Source organism: Dendrobates tinctorius, unplaced genomic scaffold (genome assembly GCF_039654945.1).
Source record: "Dendrobates tinctorius isolate UK_male_01 unplaced genomic scaffold, ASM3965494v1 ptg000143l, whole genome shotgun sequence".
Lineage (NCBI taxonomy): Eukaryota > Metazoa > Chordata > Amphibia > Anura > Dendrobatidae > Dendrobates > Dendrobates tinctorius.
The window spans coordinates 25,082,891-25,100,731 of NW_027361810.1; the positions used below are offsets into that span (position 1 = coordinate 25,082,891).

The following is a 17,841-nucleotide window of genomic DNA, read 5'->3' on the forward strand; positions in this document are numbered from 1 at the left end:
GGCGCTTATTGACCAAGCAGTTTTCTGGCAAAAAATGTGTGTCGGTCCCGGCCTGCGCCACTAACTTTTTGAAAAACAGTGTGTAAATTGGACAGTGCGTGACCAAGCTTTACCAACAATTTCATCTTAATTTACACCATAAATGTTGGGTAAATCATGGCAGAAATGTACTCCAGCCTTTGCAGATGCTCAAAAGCTGAAAAATGTATTCAATTTGTTAATTAATGTAACACTGGAATAAAATGGGCCAAATTCATTTAAAGGGAATCTGTCACCTACTTTTGGAGGGCTATTTAAGTGAGGTCTGTCTGGTCCGATGGGCGGTGTTTCCAATCTTTGCCGCATTCCCATCCTTGGCCGCCGCTGTCCGCAGTTTTTTCATGAACAGGAGTAGGTGTCCGCCATCTTTCGTGCTTGCTCTAAGCATTCTTGGCTTGTGCACGCGCAATATGCTTTGCCCATCTGCGGGCAAAGCCGAAAAGCCTGACTGCGCATGCACCGGTTAACTAAGCCCTGGAAGTATTTTGCTGTGTTCTGGGGCCTAGTTCACCGGCGCATGCGCAGTAAGGCTTTTCGGCTTTGCCCACAGTTGGGCAAAGCATACTGCGCGAGCCAAGAATGCATAGCGTAAGCGCGAAAGATGGCGGACACCTACTCCTATTCATGAAAAAACTGCGGATGGTGGCCAAGGATGGGGAGGTGGCAAAGATCGGAAACACCGCCCATCGGACTGGACAGACCTCATTTAAATCGCCCGCCAAAAGTAGATGACAGATTCCCTTTAAGACTTATGTCCAGTACACCAGTCCTAATAAATCAGGGTCAGAGTAGATACTTTTTTTAGACTTGCTATTAAGTCAAAAGGTGAGGCACAGTAGAGTTTTGCTTTTTTTTAAGGCCACAGCAATAAATATAGACACTTACAGACATGATACGTACTGCAGAAGCCCCAGCTTTATTGTTCACTAATGTACAGGGAGCACGACCCTAGAACATAATCATTTGCATGCAGCGTTCACAAGCAGAGGAGGGAGAGGCTCGTCCGTGTTGTTACATCCTAGGGTGATTCTCTAAATAAATGTAAAATGGTGGATTTTAATATTTCTCCGCCAGGAGGTACACTACGTCTGTGACCAGTAAGAAACAATGAACATTAAAATAGCAGGTAAACTGCACATGGCACAGTCGAAGTCTATCACAACGTATGTGAGCATTGAATTAATCGGTAACCGGTGAGGGTCTAGGTAATTCTGAAATTAGTCAGCTGATGTTACATAAAAAAAAAAGAAAAATTCCAGCGTAGTCCTTATAAAGTACAAGTCAAGTGTTAGGAAGATGTCGCGTGAGATGTTAATAGTTTGAACTAGTTTTATTCTTATAACTATATATATAAGGCAAGATGATGAAAAGAAAACAAAATGGCCACAGCTCCTTTACGAGATGACTTTCGGATGAGTCGTATCCGTCAGGACAGGGGCAGGGGGCCGTTCAGTGGTGCATTAAATGGCTTCCACGTAATTAGCTGGAAGCATGCCAGTCTTGCCAGTTCTCTGGACTGTCCCGTACATCCAGCCTTCGTCTATGGTCTGGACGTTGACGATAGCATCTCCATCCTTGAAGGACACTTCATCGTCATCTGTGGCCCTGTAGTCATACATGGCTCTGAAGGTTTTCTGGAAAATGAAATCAGGTTGTCGTTACAATATGTCCTAATTCAGGCAGGGTCCACATCACATTATGGGTTTTTTTTTCTTGGGGTGGTAGGGATGAGGTTAGCATATGTTGTAAATGTTAGGCCACATTCACACATTCAGTATTTGTAAGCCAGGACCAGAGGAAAAGTACAGACGTGGTGACGGGTTTCTATTATACTTTTCCTGATTGCTCCACTCCTGATTTTGGCTTACAAATACTAAACATGGCCTTAAAGTGAAGGAGGATTTACAGTGTGTCTTCTGGTCTGTAAGATATCAGTGGATGTTCACACAACCATATTTATAATCAAAGAGCAGTCTGTAAAAAATAAAAATAATGACTACAAAGATGGCACTCGGATCGATGCTATTCAATTGGACCGATCAGATGGCAGTTTTTTCATTCTGACCGAATGTCCGCATGAAATAAAATTGCATCATCAACTATTCTCTTCTACAGGTGCTCAAAAAGAGTTGGATCCCATACAAATCATCCATATAGCATCCGATCTTTCACAGATACGTTGCAATTCTTACCATAGGAAACTGATGTTAATTTTATTGTATGTATGTGATAAATATATATAAAAACAAATGCTGTACAGATGTAAAAACAGAAACAATATGGTCTAGAATGCAAGAGAAAATTTTTTTTTTTTTTCAAAATTTTCCTTGTTTTCTGTGGAAACAAACAGTAGTAAAGATCCATCAGATAGGTTCTAATTGGGTACCTGTAATCTAATGCACTGCTCTCAGATCGTAAGAAACCAGCAAAATTTAGAATTTAGGTGTCAGAGTTGGCAGAGAAGAAACCATTATTGAGAAAGGATATGATACCATTGCTGGAATCACTATTGTTGTGACAAGATTCTATTCAATTATGTCTCTTGTTTTCTAGTGTATTGTTTCTTTCAGGAGCAAGTGAGAGTAAAGGACGTGTCTGTCTCGGAAAGAATTTAAGGGGTGTCAATATCTCTGAAATAATTTAAAGGAAGTGACTATCACTGAAACAGTCTAAGAAGCGTGTCTGTCTGTGAAAGAGTACAAAAGATATCCCTATTTCTGAAAGTCTAAGGTGACTGACTATGAAAGAGTCTAAGGGGAGCAACTATCTATGGCCAGGATCACTCATGCGAGGACTATGGCCGAGTCTCGCATGTTAATACCCAGCACTGCTGCCGACACTTGGAGCAGAGCGTGCGGCTCCATGTATTCCTATGCAGCCACACGCTCCGCTCCTGAGTGCCGGCGGCAGTGCCGGGTATTAAAGGAAATCTGTCACCCATTTTAGCCCTATCAGCTGCCGGCACTGCCATCATAGGCTTATCTACAGCATTCTGTAATGCTGTAGGATAAGCCCCCGATGTAACCTGAAAGGTAAGAAAAACAAGTTAGATTATACTCATCGGTGGGCGGGGTCCAGTGCGGAGGGTGTTGCGGTCCAGTCCGGCGCCTCCCATCTTCATACGATGCCATCCTCCTTCTTACTTCTGCCACGGCTACGGCACAGGTGTACTTTCTCTGCCCTGTTGAGGGCAGAGTAAAGTACTGCAGTGCGCAGGCGCCGGGAAAGGTCAGAGAGGTCCGGCGCCTGCGCACTGCAGTACTTTACTCTGCCCTCAACAGGACAGAGAAAGTACGCCTGCGTCGGAGCCGCGGCAGAAGTAAGAAGGAGGACGGCATCGTGTGAAGATGGAAGGCGCCGGACTGGACCGGACGCCAGGGCGAGTATAATCTAACTTGTTTTACTTATCTTTCAGGTTACATCGGAGGCTTATGTACACAGCGTCGGACTGGAGCACCTTGGGCCCACCAGAGAAAATCATTCTTGGGGCCCACAATGTAGCTACATAGAAATAAATACAAGACCACCAATTGTGTGGTAAAACACACTAATATTAGGGTATAATATAAGGTAGTGCAAATCTTAATTATGTAGCAGGAGTTGGGGTAGCCTCCCTCATAGAATATAAAGCAGCCCCCTCATAGAATATAATGCAGCCCCCTCATAGAATATAATGCAGCACCCTCATAGAATATAATGCAGCCATCTCATAGAATATAGCCCTCTCATAGGGTATAATGCTATATAGATATAGAGTTAGATAGATATAGATAGAAAGATAGATGTAGAAATAGATAGATATAGATAGTAGATAATGGATAGATAGAGATAGATAATAGATAGAGATAGATATAAAGATAGATATAGATGGAAATATAGATATAGAGATAGATTGATAGATATAGAGATAGATAGAAAATAGATAATGGATAGATAGATAAACGATAGATAGAGAGATAGATAGAGAGATAGATAGCTATAGATAGAAAGATAGATATAGAGATAGATAGATAGATAGATAGATAGAGATAGATAATAGATAGAAATATAGAGATATAGTAATAATAATATAGAGATATATAGATAGATATAGAGATAGATAGCTACAGATATATATAGATAGATAGATATAGAGATTATAGAGATAGATATAGAGTTAGATAGAAATAGAGTTAGATAGATATAGAGTTAGATAGATATAGAGCGATAGATAGAGATAGAGATAATAGATATAAAGATAGAGATAGATATAGAGATAGATAGATATAGTGATAATAGATAGCTATAGAGATAGAGCGATAGATACATAGCATTAGATATAGAGATAGATAGATATAGAGAGATAGATATAGAGATAGATAGATAGATAAATATAGAGATAAATAATGGATAGATAGATAGATATAGATAATAGAGAAAGAGATATATATATAGAGAGATATATAGAGATAGATAGAGAGAGAGAGAGACAGATAGAGAGAGAGATAGAGATATAAAAAAACAAACCACGATACTCACCTCTCCTCCTCACTCCCACGCTGATCCCGGTTTCGGTGTCAGGAGCTACCCCCTCTGCCAGACACACAGCGGACTGGCTGTGAGTCAGGAGCAGAGGGGACTGAGGGCGGCACCGGCCCTGATTTACAGATGCAGAGCGGCTTACTGGGCTGGGGGCGGGGCCTCTGGGGGTGGAGACTGTGAAATGATATTCACTGCTTTGCAGTGAATATTCATTTCTCTTTAGCAGCGGGGACAGGGACTTCTGCCTCCTGTCACCCGCTGCTGCTCCACTGGCAGGGGCCCCCATAGCAGCTGCATGGTGTGCGACACACCACTGGCTGGGGGCCCCTGGAGCAGCAGGGGCCCTAGGCAACTGCTGGCCCTGTATGCCAGCAGGTGCCAGAGCCCACCAGATGCCAGGGCCCACCGGAGAATCCACCGGTTCTCCGGTGGGCCAGTCCGACGCTGTATGTACAGCATTACAGAAAGCTGTAGATAAGCCCCTGATGGCGGTGCTGGCAGCTGATAGGGCTAAAATGGGGTGACAGATTCCCTTTAACATGCGAGACTTGGCTGTATTCCTCGCATGTGTAATCCCGGCCTATGAAAGAGTCTAAGGGGAGCGACTATCTATGAAAGAGTCTAAGGGGAGCAACTATCTATGAAAGAGTCTAAGGGGAGCAACTATCTATGAAGGAGTCTAAGGGAAGCATTTATTTCTGACAGTCTATTGGGGGTTACTAACTATGAAACAGTCAAAGAGAAGTGACTATATGAATGAGTCACGATCTTTGGACTATCTCTGAAATAGTCTGAAAGACGTGTATATTTCTGAAAGAGTCTCAGGTGGGTTTTGGAACCTGGTGTAGGTTTTTAATATTGAATCTGAATCCATAACTTTTTTTTTTAATTATGTCCTGAAGATATGCCACAAATTTCTAAGGTGGAATTATCCCTTTAATTAATCAATGTAGCCATATGTAAAAAGATGTAATGGGATACTTACTCCAGTAGTAGATGGATGTGATGGGACAGATGAAGCTGTGGTTAGCTGAGTGGCCACAGAAGAAGACCTCTGCTGGGGAAGCTCAGTAGTTTTGGTTTGCTTATAACCTACAATGAAACATGAAATCTATGAGAGTATGGACTCTCTCGGCATTAGTTGTGGGCTGTAAGTGCTGCTACAAGCGGTTATGTATTGCCAGACTCTATGGAGCTCGCTCGGTTGCCTTGTGAAGCCCGTTCTTACCTTGAATAAACAGTATTTGTGAACTTTCTTTGTGGCCTATAGGTATTACGGAACAATGACATGATAAGTACCCATGCGGGGCTCTACCAGTATGGTGTTACCTTGCGTATCAATGGTCATCATACCTGTTACAGTGGTTGTAAAGAGACCACCATTGCTATAATAGGCGGCTTCAGAAAGTTCAGATTTCTCATCTCCTGCACTCAAGCTCAAGGCACTGGCAGAACGAGAATGTTCACGGCTGCGACGGGCTTGAACTGCAGATTAAAAATTTGTTAATTAGTGGTGTACCAACAAGAGTGGGCACCATAGCTTAAATTAACATGGAATCTTCAGTTTTGCCAAAATGGACAGAATTTTACCCCTTTATGGCTTTTCCATGACAATTAAACCATTTCACCAGCACCTTGAAAGAAGTGTGTTGAGTAGGCTCTTCCTAGAAGCTGAAAAAGCCATGGTAGCAACCGGGTCTGCTCCCTATTTTCCATAGGCACCATTATAGGTGCATGTTTTCCTTTATTCTATGTGTTTTCTTGGTATTATTCTATATTCCCAAAGATGATGTACTTCCAAATAAAACATTCAATAAGTATCAGGCAACGCACCAGAAAGCATGTGTAGACTTCTTGACTGGATGTTGTCTTCTGCAGGGTCATAGTCAAAAACGGAACCAGGATTTGTACGCCAGACTCGGAGATCTACAAGAGACATATAGAAGGTTAAAAGCTAGATAAACTATTTCTCAAGGGCTCGATATTCTCAACCAGATTGGACGGTATTAGGGAATTGTCATTAATTCTGAGTCCATAGCATAACATTGTTCGGCCTTGCACAATACAACCATAAGTCCACATTTTCCGATTTCAGTTAGTTCATTTTCCTAATGGGCCTCCACTTGGACTCCATGATAATTCCTTCATCACCTGTCACATCCTGATCCTGTTCATTCCTCTTTCTTTCAATCTCCACGACCTTCCTTTGAATTCCTCGGTAGTTGATGTCACTAAAATCAATGGTATTCTTCTTCACTCTCTCGGTTACCGGGTCCGTGACCACTGGGGTGAAGCTTCCCTTCTGCTTCTCAAAGTCCTCATGGTATCTCACCTAGAAATTAATCAACATATCGTGTATAAGTTTTGGTTTTACACTGTGTGATGAGCTTTTAAGAGTACATTCTCATCAAGTTTTTGGAGACTGTAAAATCTGACAAATTTTTCAACAGTATTCAACTTCATGAAAAACTGCATTTTGTTTTGGAGGCTTTTTTTTTCTTCGAGAGGTTTTCAAGAGGTTTTCAAGTTTGGATCCGATGAAGAAGGAGCTTGTCACATCTTTTCTTTCCCCATGATGAAGTTTTCGAGACCTCGTTGGAAAAAACACTCAAATAACTTGTCTTAAGAATGGAAAATGAATAGGAAGAGGAAAAGCTAATTGCTATGGGTTACAAAAGCAAGAACTTTTGCCATCATTTGATTTCCGTAGTCAGTTCAGTCTAAGAAAGGGTTGCCTAATGAGACAACTTCTTTAAGAGAGTGTTGACGTTAAAGTGTCTTTTCTCCTTCCTATCGTCTCCAGAAAAAAGGGAACTTGACCTCAACCTTGCTTCCTACAGCCTATAAAGGTATTGGCAAGTTCTACCGAATCTAAGATAAACTGTTATGAGGAGCAGGACTTATCCTGTGTTCCCTCTCATTTGTATAAACAAAGTAGGAAGCTTGTGGGAGAACCTAGAGAAAGTTGACACCCCTGAAGAACTCGTTATGTCTGGATATAAAAAAAACAACAACTGTGAGTTTCAATTTAAAAATAATGTAATATATTCTCAATCTTGTTTAAGAGGATTTATGAGACTGATGTCTGAACTGCTTTTGCGCACATTGAGCTGTGCTGTCAATACCCGATATATCCTATGCCTGGGAGAGGTGCTGTTTCAAGAAAAATGACTCGTATATGACAGGACTTTCATTGCAAATAAGGCAGTAAAACAGGACTTCGTAATGATACGTTACCGCTGAAATATGACGCTGAGTTTCACGGACACGTCTCATTTCGGGAGTATCCATGACGTAAGCGGCTCTACCCTGTATCTGTTTGCGGAAGCTGTCAGAATACAGAACCTGAGGGTAAAGAGACATACAGTCAGAGGATTGCGGAGGCTGTCGGGTTATGGAAAGGTTATTATTACGGTTGGTAGTAAAAGGAAACTAGAAGCAGACAGTGAGTTGTTTGAGTCTTTCCAGGTATGAGACACTGAAAACAGATTTCTTACCTAATCTTCGGAAAACAACCTCGAATTAAATTGAAACATTTCCAAAAAAAGTTGAACTTGTTACTTTTTTTTTTTTTTAGTAATTCTTCATCACAAAAGAATAATTCTTTCCAGTTAGGTCTGGTCTCATATAATCTCGGTCATTTAGTGCAGGATGTTCTGGATTAGAAATTGTAGTCATTTTATTTGTTGTATCACACAAGGTATTCTTAGGGGTTCGCCCGGTTATCATCATTATTGGGGTTGATCGCTGTTATAATTTAGTGCATAGTCAGAAATGTAAACCTGGGGATCATGTTATATAGAAAGGTCACTGCACAGATGGAACATATTGTAATACCGAGCTAATATTTTCTTGGTTGCGTTTAACCCTCTCCATCTCTGGAGTGACCGTTGCCGGTGTAGATTTTCCCAAATTTTCTTTGTATGCCACCTACAGCGTATAAAGAAGCATTCAAGTATCACTATAACTAGGTTACACAACTCTAAAGATGCCACATAAATGAATAAGTTTGGGTAACACTGCAAGAAGGAGGTTTTAAGAAAATAATAGGGTTATGCGTAAAGCAAATTTCGGCACATTAGTCGGAAACTTTTAAAATCATAAACCAAAAAAATATTCGATTGGCCTCAGTTGTTAAGATTGACTGGATGGGTAAAGTGCGAATCTATAGAACATATATTGTCCCATCCATAATCACAATAGATTAATACGTAGATTTCGATTCTATGAGGCTTTTATTTTTCCATTGGAGTGCATGGTATCTTGTATTTTGCCGACAGGTCGGGGTTTGCCAGGATTGTTCTGATTTTTGGATACAGTCCCATGAAATTGGGGACTGTCCTTAGTTTAGAAATGAATTATGTAATTTTTTAATTATGTAATTTTTCTTGAATATCTGCATTTTAAACTAAAAATTAATTTTTAAAAAATTGGGTTTCAATAAACTTTTTCCACTGTTTGGTTTTTAAGATTGTTGTTTCTTCTGTGCTTATCACTGACTGCAGAATGAGATTAACCAAGAAACCCTCAGTAAGCTCATTTTGATGGGGAGTTTGTAGCTCTTGTTGGTCTTGCTGAACTCCTCTTAAGTGTTTCATGATCACAAAGCACATCAAATGAGACCTGAACTTTCATAATGGTCATAAATCAGCTGGGGAAAAATATGGATTTTTGTGTACTCACCGTAAAAGCCTTTTTTCTCCGAGACGCTTATTGAGGGGACACAGCCCATGCTCTGTGTCCCCAAATGAGGCAAAGGAGAAATAGGGATTTTTGTGTCCTCACCATAAAATCCTTTTCTCCTTGATGCTCATTGGGGGACACAGACCATGGTCTGTGTCCCCCAATGAGGCAAAGGAGAAAAACCCTTAGTAAAAGTCAGATAAGAGATAGAAACTCTTTGTCAGATATAGCTCACTGAGGATTCTTAGTTAATCCATTCTGCAGCCAGCAATTTCTTAGTTTATCCATTCTGCAGCCAGCAATAGACAGCGCAAAACAGAGACCATAGAATGCAAACCATGCAACATTTTTTTATTGAAACCCATTTTCAAAATTAATTTTTAGTCCATTGTACATGCATTTAAGTAACAAAAAAGGTCTTCAAAGGACCAAGTATATTTTAGGACAAGAATACAAAGCAGTTCACCCAATTAGATCAGGACCTGGTGTCAATGTGTTAGACACAATGGGTATTGTTATGATTTTTGTATGTATTATTATATAGCGGAATTACAAAATAATTCATACGGGAATAGGATTTCTGTAGCGTTATAAGTTATGAGTGGAGTTTTATTACTGGCGGGGATCACGTTTATAAAAAGTTGCTTAGGGAAAGCGGATGAATTGTAGCGAATTGTCCAGGTTGATACCATGCTAATGTTTTCTTGATTGCGTCTGACCCTCTCCATCTCGGGAGTGACAGGTGTTGGGGTTCCCTGCCCCAAGTTCTCTTTGTATAAAACCTACAGATTAGAAAGGCAGTCAGCATTAGCCATACAACCTAATACCCTATAGAACATGAGTCTTGATGTACACACTTTTTTCTCTATTAAGACGTAATCAGCCTGAGACCGGATTCCCGTAATATGGCGGTAACACCCGGAGAGGCTGTGCTCAATCGGACTTTGTATCACTAGTACTTCGGGGCAGATAAATATATAAATGGGTCATCTCATAGGGGCATTATTGTACAGGATATGCCATTAACATCTGATAGATGCCGGTCCGACATCTATCTTGAAGACAAGCTCTTATGTAGTGGGAATGGTGGTCGTCCAAGACCGGCTCTTTTTTATTCATTTTTATGGAAGGGTCAAGAACTGCTGAGCTGCACAGAGGGGACCTTCAGATATGCCATAAATGTCCCAGATGGGTCAACCCCCTATAATATGTTTTAAAAAAAATTGGAAAATCAAATAATAAATTAATATTATACAAAATTGCTTAAGAAGAAATGGGAAGAGAAGGTTGGAAATTTAAGTTGGGGATCATTCGGGAAATATATTAGAAGATGAATGACACAGAGGAATTGGGGTACAGAGGGAAAAAAGAGGGAACTCCGAAACCAAGAGGAAGGAGAATTGGAATTTAGAAACGAGGGTGTGAGATTTTCATGATGCTAATGGACGAGGATTGCTTAGATGGGTATTAAGATTAAGGATTTTTTAATGGGATCTATTATTTTTTGGTTTATAAATACCGAGCTGATATTTTCTTGATTGCGTTTTACTCGCTCCATCTCAGGAGTCATAGGGATTGGTGTTGCAAGTCCCAAATTTTCTTTGTACGCAACCTAAAAGGTACAAGAAGGTACCCCCAAAATATTATAAATTATAAAACAAAAAAAATGTAAAAAATAAAGAAAATATATTTTTTAGATGTTTGAACACTGATTGACAAGTTACAAGTCAGTCAGGGCTTAAAATCAGCAATTGATTAGTACTATAATATACCTAGAAAGTTAAAAAATATTTTTTAAAAATTTTAATAGTTAAAAAATTTTAAATATTGAAATTTTTTAACAAAAAAAGTTAATAAAATTATTCCAATATTTGAGTGTAAATGTTAATGGACACTGGAAAAAAATCAATATCAGTTTAGACACTCAAAGAAAAAAATATATCCAGTATTGGTAATCATGTAATTGGTTTAGAAACTTTTTGTTAGGAGGGTTTAAACCAATTCCCATATTGGATAGTACCATGCTAATGTTCTCTTGGTTGCGTTTGACACGCTCCATCTCAGGAGTCACAGGAGTGGGGGTTCCTTGACCCAAGCTTTCCTTGTACAAAACCTGGAGACACAAAAGAGCGCCCAAGATAGCACCGATAACAAAACACAATATTTGCCAGATTCAACAAAGATTTTTTTTTTTTAAATTCTGCTGTAAAAAAATCAAACTCAAAAATTACTTTTTAAAAAAATATTTTGCCTATATAAGGGTAAATGTGGTGATTTGGGTCAAAATCCTAAAACCTTTTTTATCCTAATTTTCTACAGCTTAGACAACTTAGATATCCTTAGTATAAGAACTGGTGAAGACAAAGAGTAGAGCACTCATATTGACCAACAAGAGTCTAATATTTATCACTTTTTTTCAGCTTAAGTGATGAAAAACAAGATCTTATGGGCAATAAGCTCTACTTTTTAAACATAATGGCCAAAATCCTTGGGAAAAAATAATTGGGAGGCATTGAATGCCTGTAATTGTAGGAGAGGACTGGGACTAATATTTCCTGCCAACCATGTCTCTCACTAAATAATATATTTATTTTAATGTTTCTTTAAGACTGTCACATTTTATGAATTTGATCCTTAAGCCTATAAAACCTGAGGAAAGAGGAATGGATTGTTTAATAATGTGCTAAGACTTGAAAGGGTGGATTTGTACATAGTTCCTATGAGTAATTTGGAGAAGTTGGACTTATTAAAGCACCTCAGGGGAGTAACCTCATCTGACTCCACCCCTGAGCAGTCAATCAAGCCTACATTTTAAAAAGAACCTGTCATGTTGCCTGAGCTACACATAGCATGAATCAGACTCTGACTTAATTATTGTAACCATATATTTTATTCTGTAGAAGAGATAACATACACATACTTTGAAAAGCCCACCTGGAACTATGCATCTTGAACGTCTAGTCTGAGTCAGGTCCTTGTGGCATCTCCCTGCCCTGCTCTCTAGTACTGACCAGTCTCCCACTATGTGCGAGTATAGAGAGAGCTGTAGTATAGGAGATCGGGACAAGAAGAAGCCGCCAGGGACCTAACTTGGACTACTGATCTGTGACGGATAATCCCCGGATGGATTCACAAAGTATGTTTTCTCTGAAATGTTGCAGTGTTACAAAGTAAAACATACACATCTGCAATAACGTGGTTCAAGCAGCTGAATCTCCTGCCAGGAATACTGGAATCCTCAAACACCTTAGAGCTGGTATTTGGATACAATCTATTTATTAATTATGTCACCAACTGTTGTATTGTATCCTCATATTCTATAATAATAAATAGCTGAACCAGAACCATTGTGCCAATCGCTGTACTGTACTCCTATTAATAATACATTATGAATAGTATGTGTATGTGGGGGAATCTTCTGTATACCTTTATACAAAAAATATGCATTTGTATATCTTTAACTTATTCATGACATGATTTTCAAGGACCCAATTATGAAACATTGCAGTCAGTTATTAATTTAAAAAATCTTCAAACTCTTAAATACCGTACTTACCAACTGTAAAAGAAATAAAACAAAACTAGGAAGATGAGGGATCTATCTATCTATTACCTATCAACTATCTATCTATTATCTATCTATCTATCATCTATTCATCATCTATCCCATTTCTATCTATCTTTCCGCAATCTATCACAATTTTTTTTACCTAATATCTATCTCATATTTATCATCAATCTATTTTATATCGGTTGATCGTGTATTTATCTAATATCCATCATCTGATCTATCTATTGATCAATTTTTTATCTATTTATCTATCAATCATCTATCATATATATTTCTATCTATTTATCTATCAATCATCTATCTATCTATCATCTATGTAACTATCATCTATCTATCACTATCATCTATCTAATATCTATCTTCTTATCACTCTATTTTCTCTATCATCTATCTATCTTCTTATCTCTCTATTTTCTCTATCTATTGTCTATCTATTGTCTATCTCATATCAATCTCTCTAACTATTATCTATCATATATCTATCTAACAATCTATCTCTATTATCTATCTGTCATATCTCTCTATTATCTATTTATCTATATCTATCAAACTTTGTGATTTTGAAGATCTCATACACAATTTCAAGCCAATAGTAAGTATTAATGTCATCAGTTGTAAAATTTGGTTACGGAACAAGTAGAAATGAGGAAGAAATGAACACAGTGACTTGCTTCTTAGTTAGTTGTGCCATTAATATACTGTTAAAAGTCACGAAGGTTTAATAATCCCTTTACTCATTTGCATTCTGAACACAGGGTCAGACGTGTCTTTCGATTAATACTGAGGAGTGTGAGAGATGCCGACATTAGGGGGGAAGTGAGAGATGCCGACATTAGGGGGGAAGTGATGGGCCGTTTAGTATAAGGAGAAGAGACGAGGTCAAACACAAAGACTGAGGAAGGAAAACTCATGATCAGCCACTACCGAGCTGATGTTCTTCTGCGTCTCCTTTACTCGTCTCACTTCTGGCAGATCAGGGATCGGCGTTCCTGTCCCAATACTTTCCTTGTACTTAATCTATAAGATTACACATAATGGAGAAACAAAAAAACAAAACGATGGACATTTAGCACATTGGACAGTCCCATACATGACTGCATGTATGACCCTACACATATCTCATACGAGACAACCGGAAATATGAAGATCTATAAAACTGGAGTATTCCGTAACCATTATATTCGTGTCTACCATCTACAATCAAATGCAGAATTTTGGCATGTGACAACCGCTCTGAGCACATTCATGATACAGAGATTTTATATTAACATTTTTGAGATCTTAAATTTGGCAGAAAATGTTGCATGAAAAGTAATATTAACGATTATGTCAGAAGTAATGATACACTTTACAATGGACGGTTATATTATAAAGAAGTGATTAGACAAAGATACTCATTATTTGTAATAAAGTTCTTAATAATTACATTGATGTTACATATATTGTTATAGTAGTGAAATGTGTCATCTAGTTATCGTAGTGTTTTATATAGTGATGACGTGATAATTTATTAGATATCAAAGTTATGGTATCGATATTTATAATACAGGTATAGCAATGTTATGCCGTAAATAATAAATGTTTTCATATATAAGGTAGTTATGGTAATGTCACATGTAATAAAGATGATAACAGAATATAACTTCAAGTAAATCAGACTTCTGTGAAATCAAACTGTCCACATAGGAAACGACACTGATTGACAATTTCACATGCTGTTGTGCAAATAGAATAGACCAGGGTTCCCCAACTCCAGTCCTCAAGGCCCACCAACAGGTCATGTTTTCAGGATTTCCTAAGTATTGCTCAGGTGATAATTGCTTCACCTGTGCAATACAAAGGAAATCCTGAAAACAAGATCTGTTGGTGGGCCTTGAGGACTGGAGTTGGGGAACCCTGGAATAGACAACAGATGGAAATTATTGGCAATTATCAAGACACCCTCAATAAAGGAGTGGTTCTGCAGGTGGGGACCACAAGCCACATCTCAGTACCAATGCTTTCTGGCTGATGCTTTGGTCACTTTTGAATGTTGGTTGCTCTTTCACACTCGTGGTAGCTTGAGACTGACTCTACAACCAACACAAGTGGCTCAGGTAGTGCAGCTCATCCAGGATGGCACATCAATGCAAGCTGTAGCAAGAAGGTTTGCTGTGTCTGTCAGCGTAGTGTTCAGAGGCTGGAGGCGCTACCAGGAGACAGGCCAGTACACCAGGAGACGTGGAGGGGGCCATAGGAGGGCAACAACCCAGCAGCAGGACCGCTACCTCCGCCTTTGTGCAAGGAGGAACAAGAGGAGCACTGCCAGAGCCCTGCAAAATGACCTCCAGCAGGTCACAAATGTGCATGTGTCTACACAAATGGTTAGACACTGTCAATCAGTGTTGCTTCCTAAGTGGACGGTTTGATTTCACAGAAGTTTGATTCAATTGGAGTTATATTCTGTTGTTTAAGTGTTCCCTTTATTTTTATAAGCAGTGTATATATATATATACATATACACACACCGTATGATTATGATAATGTTGTATAAAATAATAAAATATAGTTCTGGCAATGTTATATGTGCAGTAATGTTATAATTGTGATGTTACATATAAGGTCATATGCAATACAGTTAGAGTAATGTTATATATAAAGCTTATTATGGTAAGTGCTATACAACTATAATAATGGGAATTGTTATTAAAAAAAATAAGATAAAAGCAAAATTAATCAGTTGATTTTTTTGTTGTTTATTTTTACTTTTTTATAAGTTACTAAGAATTAAAATAATCATGTAAAAACCGATCAAGCGCTTGTTAGAGGATGTGAAGGGTTTTATTGTTGTTATGGCAAGTCACTACGATGCTTCAGGGAGTTTTTCGGGAAAAGAATAGTCTTGTACCGTGCTAATGGCATCCTGCGTTCTCTTAATTCTCTCCATCTCTGGGGTGTGCCCAACAGATATTCCTGTTCCAATTTCTTCTTTATACTGAATCTTAATAGTCAGAATTAAGGTTGACAGGTTAACAACACACAGCAAAACATCTATTTTGGTAATTATGACTTGTACATGCCGCCGCCGTTGTTGTTAATGGCTCCTATCCTCAAAATTTTGGAATTTTTATTTTTTCAATATTGGTCAGTTAATTGGTTAATTAGGATTTGGAATCTAGAATTTTTTTTTAATTTTTTTGCAAAGTTTTTCTTACATAAAAATAGGTGTCCATAAGACAAATTGACATAAAACAGATGATTTAGAAGACAAAACAATACATGGCTAAAACAATTCAAGAACATACAAGAGAGACAAAGGACAATTTTGATCAGACCCCACAAATATTATAAACTGAATGTATCTCATCCATTGGAAGGAAGGACTCCGATACGGACACAGAAAGCGGGAGCTGATGGGATCAGTGGCCGTTATCTTGTTAGCTTGCTCTGGGTAGGACTCTGTTAGAATATTTCTCTTGTACGGTATTACGGGATTATTCGTGTTAGAACTTTTTTTTTTTTTTAAAGTGAAATTTTAAAATAATATACCGAGCTGAAATTCTTTTGATTTTCTTTAACACGCAGAATTTCTGGCGTGTCTTTAACCACTGTGACTTTTCCTTTACTTTGTTTAAGGTCACCTTGGTACTGTAGCTATAAGAGAAGAGTAGACGTTAAATTAAGGTTTATTCAAAAAGAATACTAAAATTCTAGAATTCTAGCAGATAAATCAGTGAAGTGGCTAATTCATGATGATCAAGATCAAAATCAAGACATGGGTACAGACTTTACAGATAATTTAACAAGATGTTTGTCATTGCATTATGTGTTATAATGCAATATACATGACGCCAATATGTCCGAACAATAAAAATAAAAAAACTGAACATAAAAGTATCACAGGGCTGGAGACAAGTAGATGACATTTATCACATTTTAAGAGGATAGATGAAATTTTGGGGACTTTTTTTTTTGTAATTGGTATTTTTGTATTACGAGTTACAGGTCCTGAACAATGGATTGAGGTGTCCATGGAGGTAGGGTCGCATAACAAATTTAAGCATATTGTCACACTTCTTACACAAGTTGACACCACTGCATACCCATATCTTGTAAAGAAAGACCCTTTTATCTCCTACCCTTCCCACGCTCCTTATTGCATGGAAGGGTATTATGATGCACTTTTCCCTCACCCTGCCATTCTTGTAGAGGAGTGCCTTTCATAGGTTTCTACTAGAGTTGGTGCAAATCGATTTGCAGGTCCCAGCTCAGAAGTCACCTCAGTCATCGGTACTGGCTGGAAGGGAGCCCTGAGTACAGCCTCCCACCTGACCGCATCCACAGCTCTTCTTTTGATTTGGTGGTCTAACGTGGCGTTATCATTGCGTTATGCCGGCTAATCAAAAGAAGAGTCAAGCATCCCGTCAAGTAAGAGTTGGTACTCAGGGCCCCAGTCCAGTGGTCATAGATTACCGACATGGCCGCTGGACTGGGTCCTTCAAATTGATTCGCACTAACTCTAGTTTCTACCTCTCAGTGAGTACTAGGATCCAACAAACTTGATGAGGAGTGTCCTTTGCCTTATAACAGCTTTATGTACTGCCATTATAATATGTGTTCCCCTGACAATGAGTCCTCTGAATCAGAGGGTTACTCAGCTAGTCATAATTAATTTGACAAAGGTCTCAGTTTAGTTTAATAAAAAATATAAAAGAAGAGATCCCCAACTTCTCCTGGTCCAACACTTACCAGGACTCTGATGGTCTCTACTTCTTGTTCTGGTCTCGATTAGAAATGCCGTTCAGCCAATCATTGGCCACAGAGTCTACCCACTATAATAAGTCATTGTCTGAGTGGGTATTTCTGGCATTTCCTGTGTGTCCAGTTGGGACTAGAAGGTAAAGGCCAGTGGGGAGCCGGTAAGCATCAGAAGGGGAGTGATGGTCAATCGGAGAGATAAGAAACACTTTTAATTTTTTTAAACCTCTCTGACCCCTCTGGCAAAAAGACCTGTGGGACAACTCTTAACAAAATCATAAATATGTTAT

At 38.7% G+C, this 17,841-nt stretch overlaps 1 protein-coding gene across 1 annotated transcript in view; it reads right to left on the minus strand.

The window, feature by feature from the left end:
* Window positions 1-932: 932 nt before the first annotated feature.
* NEB (nebulin) overlaps window positions 933-17,841 on the minus strand; it is a 166,873-nt gene continuing 149,964 nt past the window's right edge. Inside the window, exons 132-145 of the mRNA XM_073545254.1 lie at window positions 16,343-16,447; window positions 15,702-15,794; window positions 13,739-13,831; window positions 11,264-11,356; window positions 10,763-10,855; window positions 9,933-10,025; window positions 8,398-8,490; window positions 7,798-7,905; window positions 6,712-6,892; window positions 6,394-6,486; window positions 5,914-6,045; window positions 5,789-5,824; window positions 5,546-5,652; window positions 933-1,673 (exon numbers count right to left, since the gene is read on the minus strand). Coding sequence (XP_073401355.1) covers window positions 1,500-1,673; window positions 5,546-5,652; window positions 5,789-5,824; window positions 5,914-6,045; window positions 6,394-6,486; window positions 6,712-6,892; window positions 7,798-7,905; window positions 8,398-8,490; window positions 9,933-10,025; window positions 10,763-10,855; window positions 11,264-11,356; window positions 13,739-13,831; window positions 15,702-15,794; window positions 16,343-16,447 — 1,494 coding nt within the window. The 3' untranslated portion in view covers window positions 933-1,499. The remainder of the gene's footprint in view (window positions 1,674-5,545; window positions 5,653-5,788; window positions 5,825-5,913; window positions 6,046-6,393; window positions 6,487-6,711; window positions 6,893-7,797; window positions 7,906-8,397; window positions 8,491-9,932; window positions 10,026-10,762; window positions 10,856-11,263; window positions 11,357-13,738; window positions 13,832-15,701; window positions 15,795-16,342; window positions 16,448-17,841) is intronic.